This window comes from Hibiscus syriacus, unplaced genomic scaffold (genome assembly GCF_006381635.1).
Source record: "Hibiscus syriacus cultivar Baekdansim isolate YM2019G1 unplaced genomic scaffold, ASM638163v2 tig00113072_pilon, whole genome shotgun sequence".
Lineage (NCBI taxonomy): Eukaryota > Viridiplantae > Streptophyta > Magnoliopsida > Malvales > Malvaceae > Hibiscus > Hibiscus syriacus.
The window spans coordinates 113,724-133,611 of record NW_024063438.1 but is presented as its reverse complement, the minus strand read 5'-3'; the positions used below and the strand labels follow the sequence as shown (position 1 = coordinate 133,611).

Below are 19,888 nucleotides of genomic sequence, written 5' to 3'. Positions count from 1 at the left end.
CAAAGAAAGATAAGAGGCAAGCAGATCCTCCGACTCCTTTGATGTTTTTATTTATATGAATAAATTATTCATATGGATAATTACACTGTTTAAATTAAAATATCGAACAGATTTTTTCATTTTCTTATCAAAATCTGTTGTGAAGCCAACTATGAATCTACATATTGGCAAAAGAATAAATGCAAAATCCAGTTTTTGAATTTCCGGGAAAAGCTTAATTACCGAGGTTGTTGTTTCTTCAGTTTGAGGCGGCATCGACGGTCCATCATTTTTCCACAGGTTCCGAGCTTTACCTGAGCATGCCGAATTACTCAGATTCTTGCTTTGCGTCGCTTCCAGAATTATATACCAAATCGAAAAGTCTGGGTTTCAATTTATCGTTCCAAAGTTCGTCACTTGACCCGGCGTTGAGCTCCCGGCGGTTAACCACCACCACTACGAGCTTTTCCGTCAACTGATGAACATCAATGGTGATGACCAAATTGCTACACTGGTGTTCCAAACGTATCCCACTATCTGTCATGCTTATAACTTCAACGTTCATAATTTTGTCAACCTCATCCCTGATTCTATCTATTATCTTCCACGGTTTCTCCGCCGATATGAACCGCTCTTGTTGGACGGGAAAATCGACGTCGTTGAACAGACCGGACAGGTCGAAACCCGATGAGAAAGAGATTAAGTCGAAAGCGTTTAAGCGTATGTTGCTTTGTGTTTCTTCTTTCATTTCGAAATCGAAGAAGGGGTGGACTTTGACTTCTTTAAAGCCGTCTTTAAACCATGGATCATTCATGATTTCATCAATGGTGATCCTCGTTTCAGGGTTGGTGTCGAGGAGATGAGATATCAATCGTTGGAGCTCCGGCGACGTCCATTTCGGGAACTTGAATTCACCTCGATAAATCTTACGGTACATCATCGTCATATTGGAATCGTCGAACGGGAGATACCCAGCGTGGAGGAAAAACAAAATGATGCCGCATGCCCAAATGTCGACTTTGGCGCCATCGTATCCCCTCTTCGCCAGAATCTCCGGTGCCACGTAAGCCGGAGTTCCGCATAAAGTGTGGAGGAGACCGTCCTGTCGGACCTGTTCCGATACGGCGCTGAGTCCGAAGTCGGTTACTTTTAAATTCCAATTTTCGTCGAGGAGGAGATTTTCCGGCTTCAAGTCGCGGTGGTAAACGCCTCTTAAGTGGCAGAATCCGACGGCGGAAATCAACTTCTGGAAATAACGACGGCTGAGATCTTCGCTGAAACGTCCCTTCTTAATCCTAGAGGACAATTCCCCACCTTTGGCGTATTCCATGACGAAGTAAACCTTTGTCTTGGTCGCCAACACCTCGACGAGTTTGACAATGTTGGGGTGGTTCAACCGGTGCATGATAGCGATCTCCATCTTAACCTGCGCCATCAGTTTTCCTCGGAGAACTTTCCGTTTGCTCACTGCTTTAATCGCCACGGTCTCCCCGGTCTTCACATTGCGCGCTTGGTAAACTTTTGCAAACGCCCCATGCCCCAATAATTTTCCGACCTCGTACTTTCCGAACAGCGCCATCTCCGATGAAATATCCGACAACCAATTGTTCATGCTGGAATGGTCTCCGAACGCCGGCATTGTCGAATCCGGTGGTTGAAACAAAACCACACAAGAAACCGATGATCTACCGAGTTCCAAATCGAGTCCAAACTCAGTACTTGAGATTTCTTAACAAATGTGGGGTTTGTTTGACACCGGAATCGTGGGTTCTCCAGCAGACGGGGAAGCAATTTAAAGGACAGCATTTTTGTCTTAATACTTCGATTGGAAACGTGGAATTTTCTTACTTTTTTTGCATGATTATTTTTGTATTGGATTGGGTTGGGGACAAATGGTATCCGTCCACGTGTCTCGTGACACTTGTTTGCTATTTTTAACGGTTAACTTATTATGAATAGGGATGACAACTAGCACAATTTCGTAGATTTCGTATCGTACCCTCTTCAATTGAGATGGAGATGGGTATAACTTTAATGGGTAGTGGGCGGGTGTGAATTTAGAAAGTGGTACCCATCGCGAGTAGTGGCTGGGTGATGGGTTTGAGATCTTACCCGCCTCTCATCTGCTCGCCCCACATCCGCAAGCCCACTAAATATCCATTAAATTTTAGACCATTATAAATTTAGGTATAATTTTAGGGTTTGTCATTTATGTGTGCCAAAGAACAAAAATATTATGTGTTTGTCATTTATGTTTCTAGGCTTTACTTATGTATTTTATTATGGTGTTTTATGTAATTTAAAATTTATATTAACACTTTACTAAGATAATCATTGATTTATTTTATTATGTTTCTTCATGGTCGTGTTTGTTTTATGTTTGTTACTTATGTATAACTTAAGATTGAAGTCAGGCGGGTCTAACTAGGTACGTCTCCAGTTGGGTAGTGAGTGTGGGGATAGATTTGAGAATGTATCCGCGTGGGCAGGTGTGGATTTAAAACATTTTACCCATCATAGGTGGGGGGCGGGTGGTGAATTCGAAAATATTAGGTGTGTATGGGGATGGGGTATCCGCACCCTCCCCACCCATTTGTCATCCCTAATTATGAAAAAGGCTCTTAAATTACTTTTTCTTCTTCTTATTTTTACAAATTATTTAAATATTCTAAATTAAGGAGTATTATTATTTATTTTAAGAAACATTTAAAATAGTTATCCAACACATTAGTTATGATTATTAGTCATAAATTATAGGTTTAATTTTATATTATAATTTGATTATTCTTATTTCGTATTTAAATTTTAAATACCAATCATAAACATTGACAATTATCTAAGTTAAATTATATTAGTAATATCTATCGATGTAATTTGTAGATTCAATTCATGTTCTTTAATTTAATTTTATATTATGATGTAAATAATTAAGCTACATAAAACCCTCAAATCTTTAAATTGGTGTCTAATGAATACTTTAACCTCTAAGATATTAGGACAATAAGGATGGTAATTGAATTAAAATTTAATTGATTATAGGTTAAATCAAAATAATCATAAACTAACCCATGTTTATAGCAAAATGCAGTGAAGAACAACAGTAAAGATGTTGATTAAACTTGAGGCATCTTATCATCCACTTGAGATGTAGTATTACCACTAGCATTACTTGTTTGATTCACCAGATTACTGCCCCACAAGAAAACCCCATCCCAAATATTGTATGTCCCGATCCCCCCAATCAAACCATAGACAATGGCATGAGAATCAACGTGACGAATGAATGCAAGTATCGCCTGCCTCATCTACGATTCATCTCATCATCAACACACCAACCAGTATCAACCGCGGCCATAACGCCCATGCCGGGATCGATGCCAACAACGGTGTGAAGAAAAACGCTAGAAAGAAATACACCGCTACCGTTAAGCCTATTCTCCCCCCTTCTTGAATCCCTGTTGAGGATTCGATGAATGTCGTCACCGGTGATGTTCCAAGAAGCGATCCTGCCACAACGGAGGCTGCAACCACATGAAAGCGAAGTATTGGCCTTTGAGATCACCGTTTTTCATCGGTGAATCGTGCCATTGAGTATAATGTTCATGTGGTGTCTAATATGTCGACGTATAGGAACGTCACCAATGCTTCCCAAAAGTATCCTTTGTTCATGTGCTTGAAATTCAAGGCATTGGCCGTGGCCTCCATTGAATGAACGTCGGCAACCTTCTTGAAGTGCCTATACGCGGCGTTTCCCACATTGGTGTTCGGGAAATATGTCACGGAAATGTTTCGAAACCATGAAATAACAGTGACGAAAACTATACCATAAATCATGGCACCTTTGATGTTTTTCACAAAACAAATGGCAATGATCACAAAATCGAAAAGATGTCACTCGATACAGTTCTGCCATCGACGAAACCAACCGTACTGTTTGCTGCAGTGACTACAGGAGCCAAAGCTTTCCTCAAGGGTCTAGGGCAGGTCGTTAGTGTAACCAACATCGAAGGGGTATATCCGACGAGGCCATTGCCTTGATGGTTTTTTTAATCCGATTGTTATGTATGGCTCATAAAAAGTCTCGTTGTGGGGTTACGAATTATGTGGGTTGGGGGTGTGGGGGCGCAGCCCCCGCGGTACGGTACAGGGTTGATTTTGTAATTATGTACCAGGGTTTTCTATTATAAATAGAGATGTAACCTAGACCTAAAAGATCATTGAATAAAACTTCTAGCGCCGCCTAGGCACCGAAAACGTAAGCACATTGCCGAACCTCGTAAAATCCTCGTGTTCTTTCGTTTTCTTTACCCGTTTTCGTCAACAATTGGTATCAGATGTCAGGAGCAAAATTCGAAGTCGCGAAATTCGATGGTCAGGGTAACTTCGGATTATGGCAAACGAGGGTGAAGGATCTATTGGCGCAGCAAGGGATCTTGAAGGCTTTGCGACCTACAAAGCCGACGTCGATGGATGAGGAAGATTGGGAAGAATTGCAGCAGCGAGCGGCAGGAACCATACGATTATGCTTGGCGGACGAGGTCATGTATCACGTCATGCATCTATCGTCTCCAGACGAAATTTGGAGGAAGTTGGAAAGTCAGTTTATGTCCAAATCCTTAACGACAAAACTGTATCTGAAGCAGCGGTTGTATGGGCTGAAGATGCAGGACGATCATGATTTGGCGCAACACGTGAATGTCTTCAATCAAATCGTTTCTGATCTGGCTCGGCTTGATGTGAAAATTGAGGATGAAGACAGAGCGATGATTCTGTTGTGTTCGTTGCCTTCCTCTTACGAACACATGGTGACTACTCTTACATATGGGAAAGAGACTATCAATGTTGAGGAGATTACTGCAGCCTTGTTGGCTCACAACCAGCGGAAGCAGAATGCAGGGGAAAGCTCTCAAGCTGATAGCTTATATGTCAAGGGTAATCGAGATCGTGGACGGAAGCCAGAGAAGGCAGGGTCCGGGAAGCGGAATTCCAGATCCAAATCCAGGGATAAGAAGACGATTCACTGTTACAAGTGCAAGGAGGCGGGACATATGAAGCGAGACTGTCCGAAGATGAAAAAGCAGACCGATGAGAAGCGTGATGGCTCATCCAAGTCTGTGAACGTGGTCGAGGATGATACTTCTGATTGCAGTGAGGGTGATATACTTTCTATTTCAACGACACAATTGACGGATGCTTGGATTCTTGATTCTGGATGTTCTTATCACATCACGCCAAATAGGGAATGGTTTTCGACATACAGGCCGGTTAATTCTGGTTCGGTTTATTTGGGTGATGATCGATGTTGCAATATTGTTGGTATTGGTGATGTCAGAATTAAGATGCACGATGGCTCCGTTCGGACGTTGAGTGGTGTTCGACATATCCCAGACTTGAAGAAGAATTTGATTTCCTTGGGCACTTTGCACAAGAATGGTTTTATCCCTAAGGCTGACGATGATAGGGAAACCATTCGGATTGTTAAAGGAGCATTGACTGTGATGAAAGACAAGATGACTGCAGGGAATATCTACAGATTGTTAGGGAGTGCCGTTGCAGGTGGAGTTCACTTTGTTGAGTCCTGTGATGATACGACAAAATTGTGGCATATGCGCCTTGCTCATCTTAGTGAACGTGGTATGGCAGAATTACACAAGAGAAACTTGTTGCATGGTGTCAAAAGCTGTAAGCTCGATTTTTGCAAGTATTGTGTTCTTGGTAAACAGACTAAAGTCCGTTTCAAGACTGCGAAGCACACAACTCAAGGGATTCTTGATTATGTGCATTCTGATGTATGGGGGCCTTCCACGACATCGTCTTTGGGTGGATCTAGGTACTATGTTACTTTTATTGATGATTTTTCACGGAAAGTTTGGGTGTATTTTTTGAAACAGAAATCTGAAGTTTTTGAGAAGTTCAAGCTGTGGAAAGCTGAGGTAGAAAACCAAACAGGACGAAAAATCAAGTGTTTGCGGTCTGATAATGGTACGGAGTACACAGATTCACAGTTCCTACAATTCTGTAAGGAGCATGGGATTCAGAGGCATTTTACAGTGCGCAAGACACCACAACAGAATGGTGTTGCGGAACGAATGAACAGGTCGTTGAATGAAAGAGCCAGATGTTTACGGTTGAATGCGGGGCTTCCCAAACACTTCTGGGCTGAGGCTGTTAACATGGCGTGTTACCTTATCAACAGATCGCCAAGGGCATCGCTGGCTGGGAAAGTTGCAGAAGAGGTATGGACTGGTCATGATGTTAGTTTTGATAACTTACGGATTTTTGGTTGTCCTGCTTATGTGCATGTACCTGCTGATGAGAGATCCAAACTTGATGCAAAATCGAAGGAGTGCATTTTTCTGGGTTACAAGAAAGGTGTCAAAGGATTCAAGTTCTGGGATCCAGTTGCGAAGAAAGTTGTGATTAGTAGAGATGTCGTTTTTGATGAACAGTCTATGTTGCAGCAGAAGCAAGACACGACAGTGGTAGATTTCGAGCAGTTTCCAGTTGAGAAACCAGAAACTTCTCAACCGACTTCTGGTGGTTCCACTACGGATGATTTGCAGGATTATAGTCTCGCCAGAGACAGGGTGAGACGGACGAATATAAAGCCTCCGAACAGATTGGGTTTTGAAGACTTGGTATCTTTTGCACTTACTGTTAGCAGTGATGATCCATTTACTTTTCATGATGCCGTTACTAGTCAGGAAAACGACAAGTGGATGGCAGCCATGGTTGAGGAGATGGAGTCTTTGAATCACAATCGCACATGGGAGTTAGTTCCCCTTCCTGAGGGTAAGAAGCCGATTGGTTGCAAATGGGTGTATAAGAAGAAACCAGTAGTAACAGAAAAAGAGGGGGAGAAGTTCAAGGCTCGTTTGGTAGCGAAGGGTTTTTCACAGCAGAAAGGAGTTGATTATGATGAAATCTTTTCTCCTGTGTTCAGGCACACTTCAATCCGAGCAGTACTTGCATTGGTGGCTAGTTGGGATTTGCATTTAGAGCAGATGGATGTTAAAACTGCTTTTTGCATGGTGATTTAGAGGAGCAGATCTACATGCGGCAACCTGAAGGTTTCACTCAACCTGGAAACGAGCATTTAGTTTGCAGATTGAAGAAATCTTTGTACGGGTTGAAACAGTCTCCGAGACAGTGGTATAAACGGTTTGACTCCTATATGATCAAGATTGGCTACAACCGATGTGAGTATGATTGTTGTGTCTATGTTAAGAGCCTTGATGATGGTTCTTTATTTTCTATTACTGTATGTTGATGATATGTTGATTGCTGCGAAGAACATGGATGATGTTATCGGTTTGAAAACTTTATTGAGTCAGGAATTTGATATGAAAGATTTAGGTGCTGCAAAGAAATTCTTGGAATGGAAATTTGCAGGGACAGAGACTCAAGGAAACTGCGGCTATCTCAACGGGGTTATGTTGAGAAAATGCTAGAAAGGTTTGCGATGAGCAGCGCGAAACCAGTTAGCACTCCATTGGCGAATCACTTTAAGCTCTCATCAGAACAGTGCCCTAAGACAGATAAGGAAGCTGAAAATATGGCAAAGGTTCCGTATTCTAATGCTGTTGGCTGCTTGATGTATGCGATGGTATGTACTCGTCCTGATTTAGCTCATGCTGTTAGTCAAGTTTGTAAGTACATGTCTAAACCTGGTAAGCAACATTGGGATGCAGTCAAGTGGATCTTTCGGTACTTAAAGGGTACTGTGGGACATGGAATTATTTTTGGGAGTCAGCGGGATAATCCTTTGGTTGTAGGATATGTGGATTCAGATTATGCAGGTGACTTGGATAATAGAAGATCTACGACAGGGTATGTGTTTACTCTTGGTGGAGGGCCTATTTGCTGGAAGTCTACTGTTCAATCTGTCGTGGCACTATCTACAACTGAAGCTGAATACATGGCAGCGGCTGAAGCTGCAAAAGAAGCTTTATGGCTTACTGGTTTAGTGAGGGAGTTGGGTGTTCAACAAGGTGGAGTTCAGTTGCTTTGTGATAATCAAAGTGCTATTCACTTGGCTAAGAATCAGGTGTATCGTGCTAGAACTAAACATATTGATGTAAGGTTCCACAAGATCAGAGAGTTGGTTGCATCTGGAGAGGTTTTGTTTCAGAAGGTACATACTGATGAGAATGCCGCTGATATGTTCACCAAGCCAGTTACGACAGACAAGTTCAAGCATTGCTTGGACTTGTTGAATGTTTCGAGTTGTTAAAGAAGCAAGGTAACCCAACCCACATTGAAGTTTCCAAGGGGCAGGATATTCGCCAAGGTGGAGATTTGTTATGTATGGCTCATAAAAAGTCTCGTTGTGGGGTTACGAATTATGTGGGTTGGGGGGTGTGGGGGCGCAGCCCCCGCGGTACGGTACAGGGTTGATTTTGTAATTATGTACCAGGGTTTTCTATTATAAATAGAGATGTAACCTAGACCTAAAAAGATCATTGAATAAAACTTCTAGCGCCGCCTAGGCACCGAGGACGTAAGCACATTGCCGAACCTCGTAAAATTCTCGTGTTCTTTCGTTTTCTTTACCCGTTTTCGTCAACACCGATGAAAGCAAGGAACAATCCAATACTGGCCGACAAAGAGATCCAGACCAGTTTGGGGAAAATTTGGGTGTTTTGCTCGTAAAGCAACGACTGAAACAATTTGAAATCTTACAGTTTTATATGAATTCGAATCGAATCATGTGTAAATCATTTGCGAGTTGGCTAATTAGTTTAACTGATACTTATCGTAATTGAAGTTGAAGTACAAACTTACCAAGAACCCAAACGAACACAACTCAGACAGTCTCAACTTATATATTACACAAAAAGGCAGATGGTTTGAAAATACAAGCAAATTGAAAACGGTGATCAACTCTGGGTCGAACCTACATGAAATTGTTGCGACTCTTGATGCTCCATAGGCGACAGCAGTGATGGTTGCAGAGGCGGTTCGCCTTGCCAAGCCCAAACGATGTCGCTCAGTGCCGGTCTTATCTCTTGTTTCATTAACTTTTGATACTCCAATGTGTCTCCATTGCTCTTTTTCACCTCCACCAGGTGGAGAAATGGTGTAATTTCGAAGATTTCGGCATTGATCTCCAATGTACCTCTCTTGCCTTCATTTGAGCTTTCTATCTTCAACAACCCGTCATCTTTCTTCTTTACTTTCATCTTCAGACGCTTAGCAATATCTTCAAGTTTCGAAATGATGGTCGGAGCCGACTTGTTCGACGAAAATCGAACTTCTTTCTTCTGTTCTTTTTCCTCGAATAAACCAGATAAAGCAAAGCCTGCAGACAAGGAGATGATATCAAAGGCATTCAAGTTACTCCAAGGAGTTCTGGTTTGCAGCACCATAGCTGGTTCTTTGACTTCAGCATCGACGGCTTCAGTTTTACGGTCCAACCCTTTTCTGAACCATGGATGTTCCATTATTTTCTCGATGGAGATCCTTGTTCTTGGATTCGGATCCAAGATTTTCAACAGTAACCTGCGTACTTCGGGCGCAAACCAGTCCGGAAACTTGAACTCCCCTTTGCCGATTTTCCGGTACATCTCCATCAGATTCGAATCCTGGAATGGCAGATAGCCAGCCAGAAGAACATATAAGATTACCCCGCATGACCAGATATCAGATTTGCATCCATCGTAGCCTCGTCTGTTGATAACTTCGGGTGCAACATAAGCAGGTGTCCCGCATATTGTGTGGAGCAATCCATCTTGATGTTTCGTTTCAGCAAGAGCACTCAACCCGAAATCCGTAACCTTAAGGTTACCATGCTCATCCAACAAGAAGTTTTCTGGTTTGAGATCCCGATGACACACGCCTCGACTATGACAGAAATCGACAGCACTGATTAGCTGCTTAAAGTACCTTCTCGAAGCATCCTCTTTCAACTTCCCTTTCACAACCTTCTTGAACAATTTTCCCCCTTTAACATATTCCATAACAAAGTAAATCTTCGTCTTGCTGGCCATCACCTCATAAAGCTCGACAATGTTTGGATGTCTGACCAATCTCATGACCGAAATTTCGCGCATAATCCGATCCATCATCCCGGCCTTCAATACCCTCTCCTTGTCAACTATCTTAATGGCCACACTCATACCGGTTTTGAGATTCCTCGCATGATGAACCTTGGCAAATGTTCCCTGTCCTAGTAATCTCCCTATTTCATACTTTCCCATCAACACAGTCCCTTTACGCTCCATTTCCAGTATATCGAAAGCAGCAGAATCTACCTTAACAACTAGTACTATATATCTGATCTAGGTTACTGATATATGTATATGCAACCAACCGAAACCCGACCTGCAACTCCGCAAAAGCTCAACCGTCTCCACAAATGTCGTGCATTGACATAACATGTTCCCTTAAATTTCTAGTCACAATAGCCGTCAGAGCATGGAAATACAATCTATTATAGAAACTTAAATGTAGATTATCATTAGGAATAGATAGTAAGGGCGGTTCAAACAGAGCAGCAACTTCATTAACCCCAAACGAATGGTTATCAACTTCCAACCTCATCTTTGTGCATTCCTTGGTTTCCTTGTGAACCAAGAAAGAAAATACGCTAGATAGATATTAGAGAAACCAGTCGAAAATGACAAACCCAATTAGACCAGACCAGACCAGACCGAACCCGAGTTTCGAATTTAACTGGAACTGTATGAGATGTTCACCTGATGAAGGAATTCATAACAAAATCAGGGTCATTAACAGTATATATATAATAAAAGATCAAATGTAATATGAAACCAGTGTCGGATTAAGAATTATTTTTGAAATTTTTCGTATAGGATAGACACAAATAAAATTTCAGGGTGGGTAACTCAGATTTCAGGGTGAGCATATGAAATATGCCTTCAGAGTTTGTGACCCGAAATCTATTTTGATTCGTCGAAAAATCTTCGTAATATTGAAGCAAATCTGAACCTCTAGTTTCTAAATCTGAAATAAAAATCTGAGATTGAACCTAGCTAGCACCATGAAACCAAAACCTTTAGTTTCTAATCCTAAAGCAAATCTCAAAATTTCCAGCAAAACATTAATAGAAAAGAGCAAATCTAAAGATTTCAAGCGAAACTAGGACACCCCGGAATAATGAAATCATAATAAAATCGAGCTAAAAAAGTGAATCCGGAAAATTTAAGGTTGAAAGTTAGTACCTTGAAATGCGTAAGAATGCTTTTTCTGAGAAACAAACAGATGCATAACAGTGAGAAAGTAGAGAACAGCTATGAGCAGGGGAATATTTTTGAAAGGTGGACTAGGTAAGGTGATAACATTTTATAAATAACAAATCAGATGTTGTAACCTACCAAAAAATGATGAAACTATATTGATTTTGTTGTATGCTTCAACTTGAATTTACCTATTGATTAAGATGAATACCCGCCGTTAATATTTGATTAAAATAATAATCTGTCAATTTCGGGACGAAATTATCATAAACTTAGAAGCTTTCTTAATTTGATGGGTTATGATATAATATCTACGTATTGAAATATAAATAATAATTATTTATATTTGAGATGTTGATCAATTAATTTAAATTAATTAAAATAATATTCAGATTCGTTGATAAGGTGATCGTTTCAATACAATTTTTTTGTTCACGCTATCGATATTAAAACATAAAATATTACTTAAAACATTTACATCTCGCATCATTAAATTAATCGATAATTGATAAATGTAAATATTTTTAAATTTTAATCAATTTATTTATAAAAATGGGAAGGGATAAATATTCAATCAATTTTTAAATTTGTGTTATGTCTGTGTAAGATTTTAATACTTTGTAATTTGGGGTATTTAAATCCCTTTTATTAATAAATCTTTGAGGTATTTTTTTCTCTTTTGGCTTTTTTTTTATATGAAGAAAATTTTTAATGAGATTTTCCATTCTTATAAAAAAAAATTGGGAAGGGAGAGATTTGAAACGTAAGTTTTAGTGTTTAAAAATTAAATTAAAATGTTAATGTTTAAATCTTATACTTATGGAAAAAAATGGCTATCTTTTTTTTCCATATGTATGGGGTAAATGGGAGGTAAGATAGTAGGTTACCCCCAATCACCAGGTTGAGAGCAGCTTCCGTAAGAGATTTCCGAATTATGAAATGCCCTCCGTGAGACTCGATCCCACGACCTCAGGATTAAGAACCTTATGCTCTACCAACTGAGCTGGATGGTCATTTCCTTATACTTATAGAAAGAAATCTATAAATCTGACAATTAAAACAGCCAAGTGAAAATTCGTGTAAGAACAACGGCCAACCATTAAACGTCGCGTTGCAAGTGCAATACCGTGCTGGGTACATCGGGTGTAGGTGCCACCTTCCTCGGACGGTGGTTGCAATGCAAACGGACGAGCTGTCATTAATGATTGTTATGACAAGCGTCAAAGATCACTAGTTATCTTACATGCGTCACTAAGTCATTTAAACTACGCCACGTAAAGCGAGCTCTTTTGTCTGTTCTTTGGGTGGCCGGGGCTTGTAGGTCCCACTTCTTTCTAAGTTCGAAACATTTTGTCGCTTTTAAGGAATAGTTAGGAAAAATATGAGTGTTTTCTTTCATATAATTGATTTTTTAGAAAATTTTAATTTTTTATTTTTAATGCTTGATTGGTGAAAAATAGATAATTAATATAATTTATTTTCTTAATTAAATAATTTTTTTTTATTTTTGAAGAATAACTTATCATATGATTTTTAAAAAGTTATTTTACGAACTTTTTATTTTAAAGCATAAACATTAAAAATATTATTATTTTTATATATTTAATATTAATATATTATTTTAGTATTATTTTAATAAAAATATTAATTATTAAATTATATTAATTATTAATTTTGTTATATTTATATTATTATAATTAATAATGTCATACTTTTATTTTAATAATATATAATAAATCATTAATAAAATTAATGTTATTTATTAATTATGCTAATAAATTATTAAAAATAATATATTTATTGATAATTTGAATAATATAATATTATATTTTTTGTTATAATTATATTATTATAAAATTTGAGCAACTCCTCAAGCTGCAACTCAAGGATATACATGGAAGTCAACGCAATGATAGAAACCAACGTGGCCTAGGCAGAGGTAGAGACCATGGACGAGGTGGAAGTCGAGGTCGTGGACGAGGCTGGAATTACAACAATAACAATTCCAGCAACAACTATGAGAAAGTAGAAAGCTCAACACGAGGCCGTGGAAGAATCAACCCGAACTTAAAGTATGAGAAATCTCAAGTTCAATGTTATAATTGTCAGAAGTTTTGTAACACCCTCAACCCGTACCCGACCCGAATACGAGTCTGATGTGTCACATTGATTTTTCAAACTTTGACTCTTGACAAAATTCAAAGAAAATTTAAAACTTTCATTAAAATAAAAGCGGTTTATTTGCATAAATTGACCAAAATAATCAAAATCGATCAGAGCATATTCAACTCAATCAATTAGTACATGCCAACTATATTCAAATTAACCAAACACATTTAAATCATCTATTTTCTGATCTGAAATTTTGTAAGGGAGATGCTGACATGTCTTGCTCTTCTTCGCTTCTCTTCTCGCTTCTTTAACCTACGTGTGAAACAATCACACGCTAAGTCTATGACTTAGTGAGGCATTAAATTTATAAAGGAAACTCTAAATGCTTAAACACGTATGAACATATTACTTCATGATGTCACACAATCATTATATATAATATAATGTACACATATACACATCACACATTATTTCCATCATTAATCTTATTCTATTATCCACATTATTATCATTTATATCCATATAAACCATCTTTAACTTCAAAGTTCTATTCCTCATATGTAACTCAAGAATTATACCAACTTTGCAACATGTTTAAATTCTAATTCTATGGCTTCTAACTTCTTAATTAGACCATTGACAAGTCAAATTTAACTTCCAATTTAACTTATCAACTTTCATTCAAGATTTCCTTTAAAAACTTCTAATCTTTAATCTCTCTTGACTCATGTATATTTTGGTTTTAAGATAAATTAAGCTTTCCTTAAGCTTAATTATCATCTAATGATCAAAACCAAATCTTAAATTCGACTAAATATCAACCAACAAGAGATCTTACCTTTTCTTATGGCTTCATGTGGAGAAGAAGAAGAAAGGAGAAGAAGATAATTCTGGAGAAATCTCTCCTCTTCCACATGGTTCCCTTATCTTATAAAGGAAATACAAATCTTACTTGCCAATTGACCATTTTACCCTTTAATTCATTCAATAATTACCAAACAACCTTCAACTATATTTCTAATAAATTATTGAACTATTCAATTATTATACTTTAATCACCAGATTCTGAAATATTTCAATTTGGTCACTAACCCGGTATTGAGGATGTTACAAGTTTGGGCATTATGCTTCAGAATGTAGAGCTCCCAATAACAAAAGTGAGGAGATGGCCAACTACGTGGAGGAAAAGACAGATGGCAAAGAAACTCTTCTTCTAGCGCGAAACGAAACTAATGGTGGCCAAGCAAATTCCTGGTATATTGACAGTGGTGTAAGTAATCACATGTGCGGAAGGAAGGACATGTTCGTGGAGCTAGACGAGTCAGTAAGCGGAAATGTTTCGTTTGGATATGATTCCACAATAGTAGTGAAAGGGAGAGGTAACATCCTTATCCGTTTAAAAGATGTGAGACATCAATTTATTTAAAATGTCTACTATGTGCCCAATATGAAAAGTAACATATTAAGTTTTGGGCAACTGGTAGAGAAAGGTTATGATATTCATATGAATAATTATAATCTTTCTATAAAAAAATGATAAGAATAACTTCATTGCTAAAGTGCCGATGTCAAAGAATAGAATGTTCTTGATCAACATACAAAATGATGTTGGAAAGTGCCTGAAAGCTTGCTACAAAGATGCATCATGGCTTTGGCATCTTCGATTTGGGCATCTCAATTTTAGAGGTCTAGAGCTGCTATCTAAGAAGGAGATGGTGAAGGGACTACCTCGCATCAACCATCCTGACCAGCTTTGTGAAGGGTGTCTAGTCGGGAAACAATTCAGAAAAAGCTTTCCAAAGGAGTCAGAGCCAAGAGCCAAGAAGCCACTCGAGCTCATCCATAGCGATGTATGTGGAGCGATCAAATCAAACTCTCTCGGTAACAATAACTATTTTCTTCTCTTCATTGATGATTTTTCAAGAAAAACCTGGGTATTTTTCTTGAAACAGAAGTCAGAAGTTTTTGAAGTCTTCAAGAAGTTCAAAGCAGCAGTGGAAAGAGAAAGCAGTAGAAAGATCAAAGGCATGAGATCCGACCGAGGTGGAGAATTTACTTCCAGAGAGTTTCAAGAGTTCTGTGAAGCAAATGGAATTTGTCGACCAATAACAGTTCCTAGATCCCCCCAGCAAAATGGTGTGGCAGAAAGAAAGAATAGAACAATTCTCAACATGACACGAAGCATGCTCAAAAGTAAGAAACTACCCAAGGAATTTTGGGCGGAAGCAATATCGTATGCAGTCTACTTGTCAAACCGATCTCCAACAAGAAGTGTATGGGAAAACACACCGCAAGAGGCATGAAGTGGAAGAAAGTCTGGCATTTCCCACTTGAGAACCTTTGGAAGTATAGCCCATGTTCACATACAAGACGAGAGAAGAACAAAGCTTGATGATAAAAACGAGAGTTTTATCTTCATCGACTATGATGCTAATTCGAAGGGCTACAAGCTGTACAATCCAGACAATAAGAAGATTGTGATTAGTCGAGATGTAGTCTTCAACGAAGAAGGAGAATGAGATTTTAACTCTCATGTAGATGACTTCAATTTCTTTTCTCAGTTTGAAGAAGATGAGCAGACAATGAGGGAACAACTAGGTGTACCTCAACAAGAGCTTGAAACTCCATCAATTTCACCAACATCAACCACTCAAGGAGACTTATCACATTCTTCATCATCAAGTAGGAGTCAAAGTGAAAGAGTCGTGCAACGTACAAGAAGCCTTAGAGATCTCTATGAGGCAGCTGAACGACAATATAATCTTACATTATTTTATCTGTTTGTCGATCGTGAACCAGTAAGCTTTCAAGAAGCAGTACAAGAAAAGAAATGGAGAGATACGATGAACGAAGAAATCAAAGCCATCGAGAAGAATGACACATGGGAACTTACCTCACTTCCCAAGGGACATAAGGCGATAGGTGTCAATTGGGTGTACAAAACAAAACAAAACACCAAAAGAAAGATTGAAAGGCATAATGTGAGACTAGTTGTTAAAGGCTATAGACAAAAGGTTGGAATTGACTATGATGAGGTATTTGCTCCTGTTGCTTGATTGGAGACTATCAGATTAATAATTTCTTTGGCAACTCAAAACAAGTGGAAGATACAACAAATGGATGTAAAGTATGCCTTCATAAATGGAGTTCTTGAAGAGGAAGTTTACATTCAGCAACCATCAGACTATGAAGTCAAAGGGCACGAAGACAAGGTGTTAAAGTTGAATAAGACTCTTTACGGGCTAAAACAAGCACCAAGGGCATGGAATAGCCGAATCGACAAGTACTTCCAAGAGAATGGCTTCAACAAATGTCCCTACGAGCATACTCTATATATCAAGATCAAAGATGGAGATATTTTGATCGTGTGCCTCTACGTGGACGATTTGATCTTCACCGAAAGTAACCCAAGCATGTTTAATGAATTCAAAGATGTGATGATGAAAGAATTCGAGATGACAGACATGAGGCTCATGGCGTACTACCTTGGCATTGAAGTTAAGCAACAAAATGATAGAATTTTCATTTCACAGGAAAGCTACGCAAAAGAGATACTGAAGAAGTTCAAGATGGAGAACTGTAAGCCAATAAGCATACCGACAGAATACGGGATCAAGATGTCCAAACATGAAGAAGAAGAAAGTGTATATCCAACATTCTTTAAAAGTTTGGTGGGAAGTCTACGCTATCTAACTTGCACGAGACCCGATATTCTTCACGCAGTTGGATTGGTTAGTCGCTACATGGAATCTCCAACAACCACCCATTTTAAAGCCGCAAAGAGAATTCTTAGCTATCTGAAAGGTACAATTGACTTTGGCTTGTTCTATTCAGTTTCTAATGATTACAAGCTTGTTGGATATAACGACAGTGATTGGGGTGGAGACATAGATAATCGAAGGAGCACTACTGGATTCGTATTTTTCATGGGAGATACTGCTTCACATGGATGTCAAGGAAACAATCGATTGTCACATTGTCCATTTGTGAAGCGGAATATGTTGCTGGTACTTTATGCGTTTGTCATGCAATTTGGATTAGAAATCTATTGAAGGATATAGGTTTGATACAAGAAGAGCCTACCAAGGTTTATGTCGACAACAAATCAGCCATTGCCTTATCAAAGAATCCAGTATTCCATGATCGAAGCAAGCACATCGACATTCGGTACCACTACATAAGGGAGTGTGTTGCAAGAAACGATATGGAAGTTGAATACGTGAAGTCACAAGATCAAGTTGCCGATATTTTTACCAAGCCACTGAAAAGTGAAGACTTCATAAGATTAAGGAACTTACTAGGGGTCACAAGATCAAGTTTAAGAGGGGGTGTTGGATCATAAACTTGATCCATTATGGGAGCCTAAACCCAAACTCAAACCCAAATTAAGTTGATGTCATTGCTTGCATCAATTAGGAGAAGATGTCATTGCTTACATCAATTTAGTTAGGTGAGAGTTAGGCATGTCTCATTTTTTAATGGTTTAAATTAGTTTATTTGTGTGGTGTAGGATTGTTCTTGAGTAGTATAAATACCCCTCCACATTTTAGTTTAAGCATAAAGAAAAATTAAGAGCTTCTAAGTGAGTGAAGAAGCAATGTCTTATAAGAATGAGTTGTAGTTCTTGTTTTTGAGTGAGAGTGCTTTTGTAATAATTGTTTGAGTTTTAATAAAATTTATTTGTGTGAGTGTTTTATTTTCCAACACAAAGATCATATAAAAACAACATAAAAGAAAATCCTGAAGCCAACACACAAATACAAATAAACAATAATTACCAGCTACAGACAAGCTCAGTAGATCCGTCATGACCTGACTTGTTGGACCATGTCGTTTTTAGGTCCACCCGGTGAGGTCGTCACAATAACCAAGGCAGCAGCCTCAAATAATATGGTGAAACTTTTCAAAAGTATATTGCTCTATCATCAAGATTTAATTCTATAGTCCCATATTCATGTTACTGAATATTTTCAGTACTCAACACTGGTATAAGATGAAACTATTCCAACACCAATACATAACAAATCATATTCTGTGAGTCCTCCAATGAATAAATTAAAACATAACATGATGAACAGAAAACAAAAGTAACACTAGTATTCAACAAAGAAAAAGAAGATAACCCATAAAAGATTTTCTCATGTAGATAAGAAACCAATAGTAAAACACACCCTGAATAAGATAGTGTACATAGAAACTAAGGAAATTAATGGAAGATGATATTTTTGGCTACCTGGGAGGGAAGGTCAAAGCAGAGAGAGAGAGAGAGAGAGCAGATGATGGGGTTTATTCCTTTTGAGTGTCGGTTTGGGCAAGGCGTTGGAGATTGGTTGTTGGCCTTTCTTAAAAACTTATCCCTTCTCCAGGTTTTGTTACTATGCGGTCGATCACAATGTTTTGTTGTTGAAATCCACTTGGTCTCCTTACGGTTTTGATTAAAGTTTATCGTTATTAGATCTTCGATATTACATCAAACACTGAATTGATATATAACAGAAACTCAAAAACTATATATGATAATAATTAAAATACATTGAAATCAATAAAAATTTAAAATATATATTTTTGAAAAGTTTAAAATTTATTAAAATACTAATACACATTAAAATTATTAGTGGAATAAAACTTGAAACTATTTGATATCAATTTAAAATTGATGAGTAGGTATGGATACAATAGTAATTATTATGGAATCATCACCTATCTACATATAGTTTTCCTTCCATGGTGGGTAGCTTGGCTTCTAATTTGTGGAAGACAAACGACGTTGTCAGCACCCCAGAATTATGGAGAAGAATGTCTTCGATGGAAGAGGAAATGTTGGCATTCATGAAATAAAAGCTGTTATCAAAGCATCATTAAGGCTGCATCCTGCTGTGCCTCTGCTGCTAAGAGAAGGCCGTCAGGACTATTTACGATATTGATGCACGAGCAATCAGAAATGCTGTTTGTGGTCCTCATTGCATATCATCCTTACATAGCTGGCTTGCTATGCATGAAAACTCCAAGCTTAACCCAGTCGATTTATACAAAGTAATATCCTAGCCTCTTTACAAGCACCATAGAGATGAAACAACCTAGCAAACATAAGCTTGAAGACAAAGGAACCGAATCCTCAAGTTAAGATTTGTCTTCTTCTTATTCTGTTTCGCTAAAAGAAGCGAAAAATGAGCAAATCCAATCTTCTCTTCCTCTTTCCTGACAACTGCTTGTGAATTGTGACCACTTCCTCTCTCAGTTGAACCTTTCTTTCCATACTACCTTTCTCTCATTCTCCAATTCTTCAGGATAAGTATTTGGATAGGGGTTGGCTTCAAAACCAGATTCAATCCATTTACATAAACGAGAATCTTTGTGAGACGAGCAAGAATTCTTGGACTTGGTAGAGTTGTGTACAGAATGTCGTTTCTGACCATGCTCGGATCTCCACTTCCGAAGAGCCTAATCAACAGCCACCTTGCCCTTGTTTCCTGTTCAATGCTTCTTCCAAGGCCTTGTTACTGGTTTTGATTTCCTCCGTGTCCTCCTCTACTTTCTTCAAGTTTTCTATTTTGGAAACATTCGGTTCATCGGCCACTTTGATCTTATTAGAAAGTTCC

At 38.4% G+C, this 19,888-nt stretch overlaps 2 protein-coding genes and 1 pseudogene across 2 annotated transcripts; all 3 read right to left on the bottom strand.

Moving 5' to 3' along the window:
- Positions 1-305: 305 nt before the first annotated feature.
- Positions 306-1,667, bottom strand: LOC120185225 (CBL-interacting serine/threonine-protein kinase 14-like). Its single transcript, XM_039189511.1, has one exon. The coding sequence runs from the start codon at positions 1,616-1,618 to the stop codon at positions 308-310; it is 1,311 nt and encodes a 436-aa protein (XP_039045442.1). The 5' UTR covers positions 1,619-1,667; the 3' UTR covers positions 306-307.
- A 1,425-nt stretch (positions 1,668-3,092) lies between these two features.
- Positions 3,093-8,649, bottom strand: LOC120185226 (annotated as a pseudogene).
- Positions 8,650-8,826: 177 nt separating this feature from the next.
- Positions 8,827-11,224, bottom strand: LOC120185223 (CBL-interacting protein kinase 2-like). Its single transcript, XM_039189510.1, has 2 exons — positions 11,163-11,224; positions 8,827-10,676 (listed from the first exon to the last, which is right to left on the bottom strand). Exon 2 carries the CDS (start codon positions 10,200-10,202, stop codon positions 8,859-8,861), a length of 1,344 nt encoding a protein of 447 aa, XP_039045441.1. The 5' UTR covers positions 10,203-10,676; positions 11,163-11,224; the 3' UTR covers positions 8,827-8,858.
- Between the last annotated feature and the right edge of the window lie 8,664 nt (positions 11,225-19,888).

Bases quoted from the DNA above. Each gene is read 5' to 3' on its own strand.
- LOC120185225 (XM_039189511.1), bottom strand. From the start codon at position 1,618: ATGCCGGCGTTCGGAGACCATTCCAGCATGAACAATTGGTTGTCGGAT.
- LOC120185223 (XM_039189510.1), bottom strand. From the start codon at position 10,202: ATGGAGCGTAAAGGGACTGTGTTGATGGGAAAGTATGAAATAGGGAGA.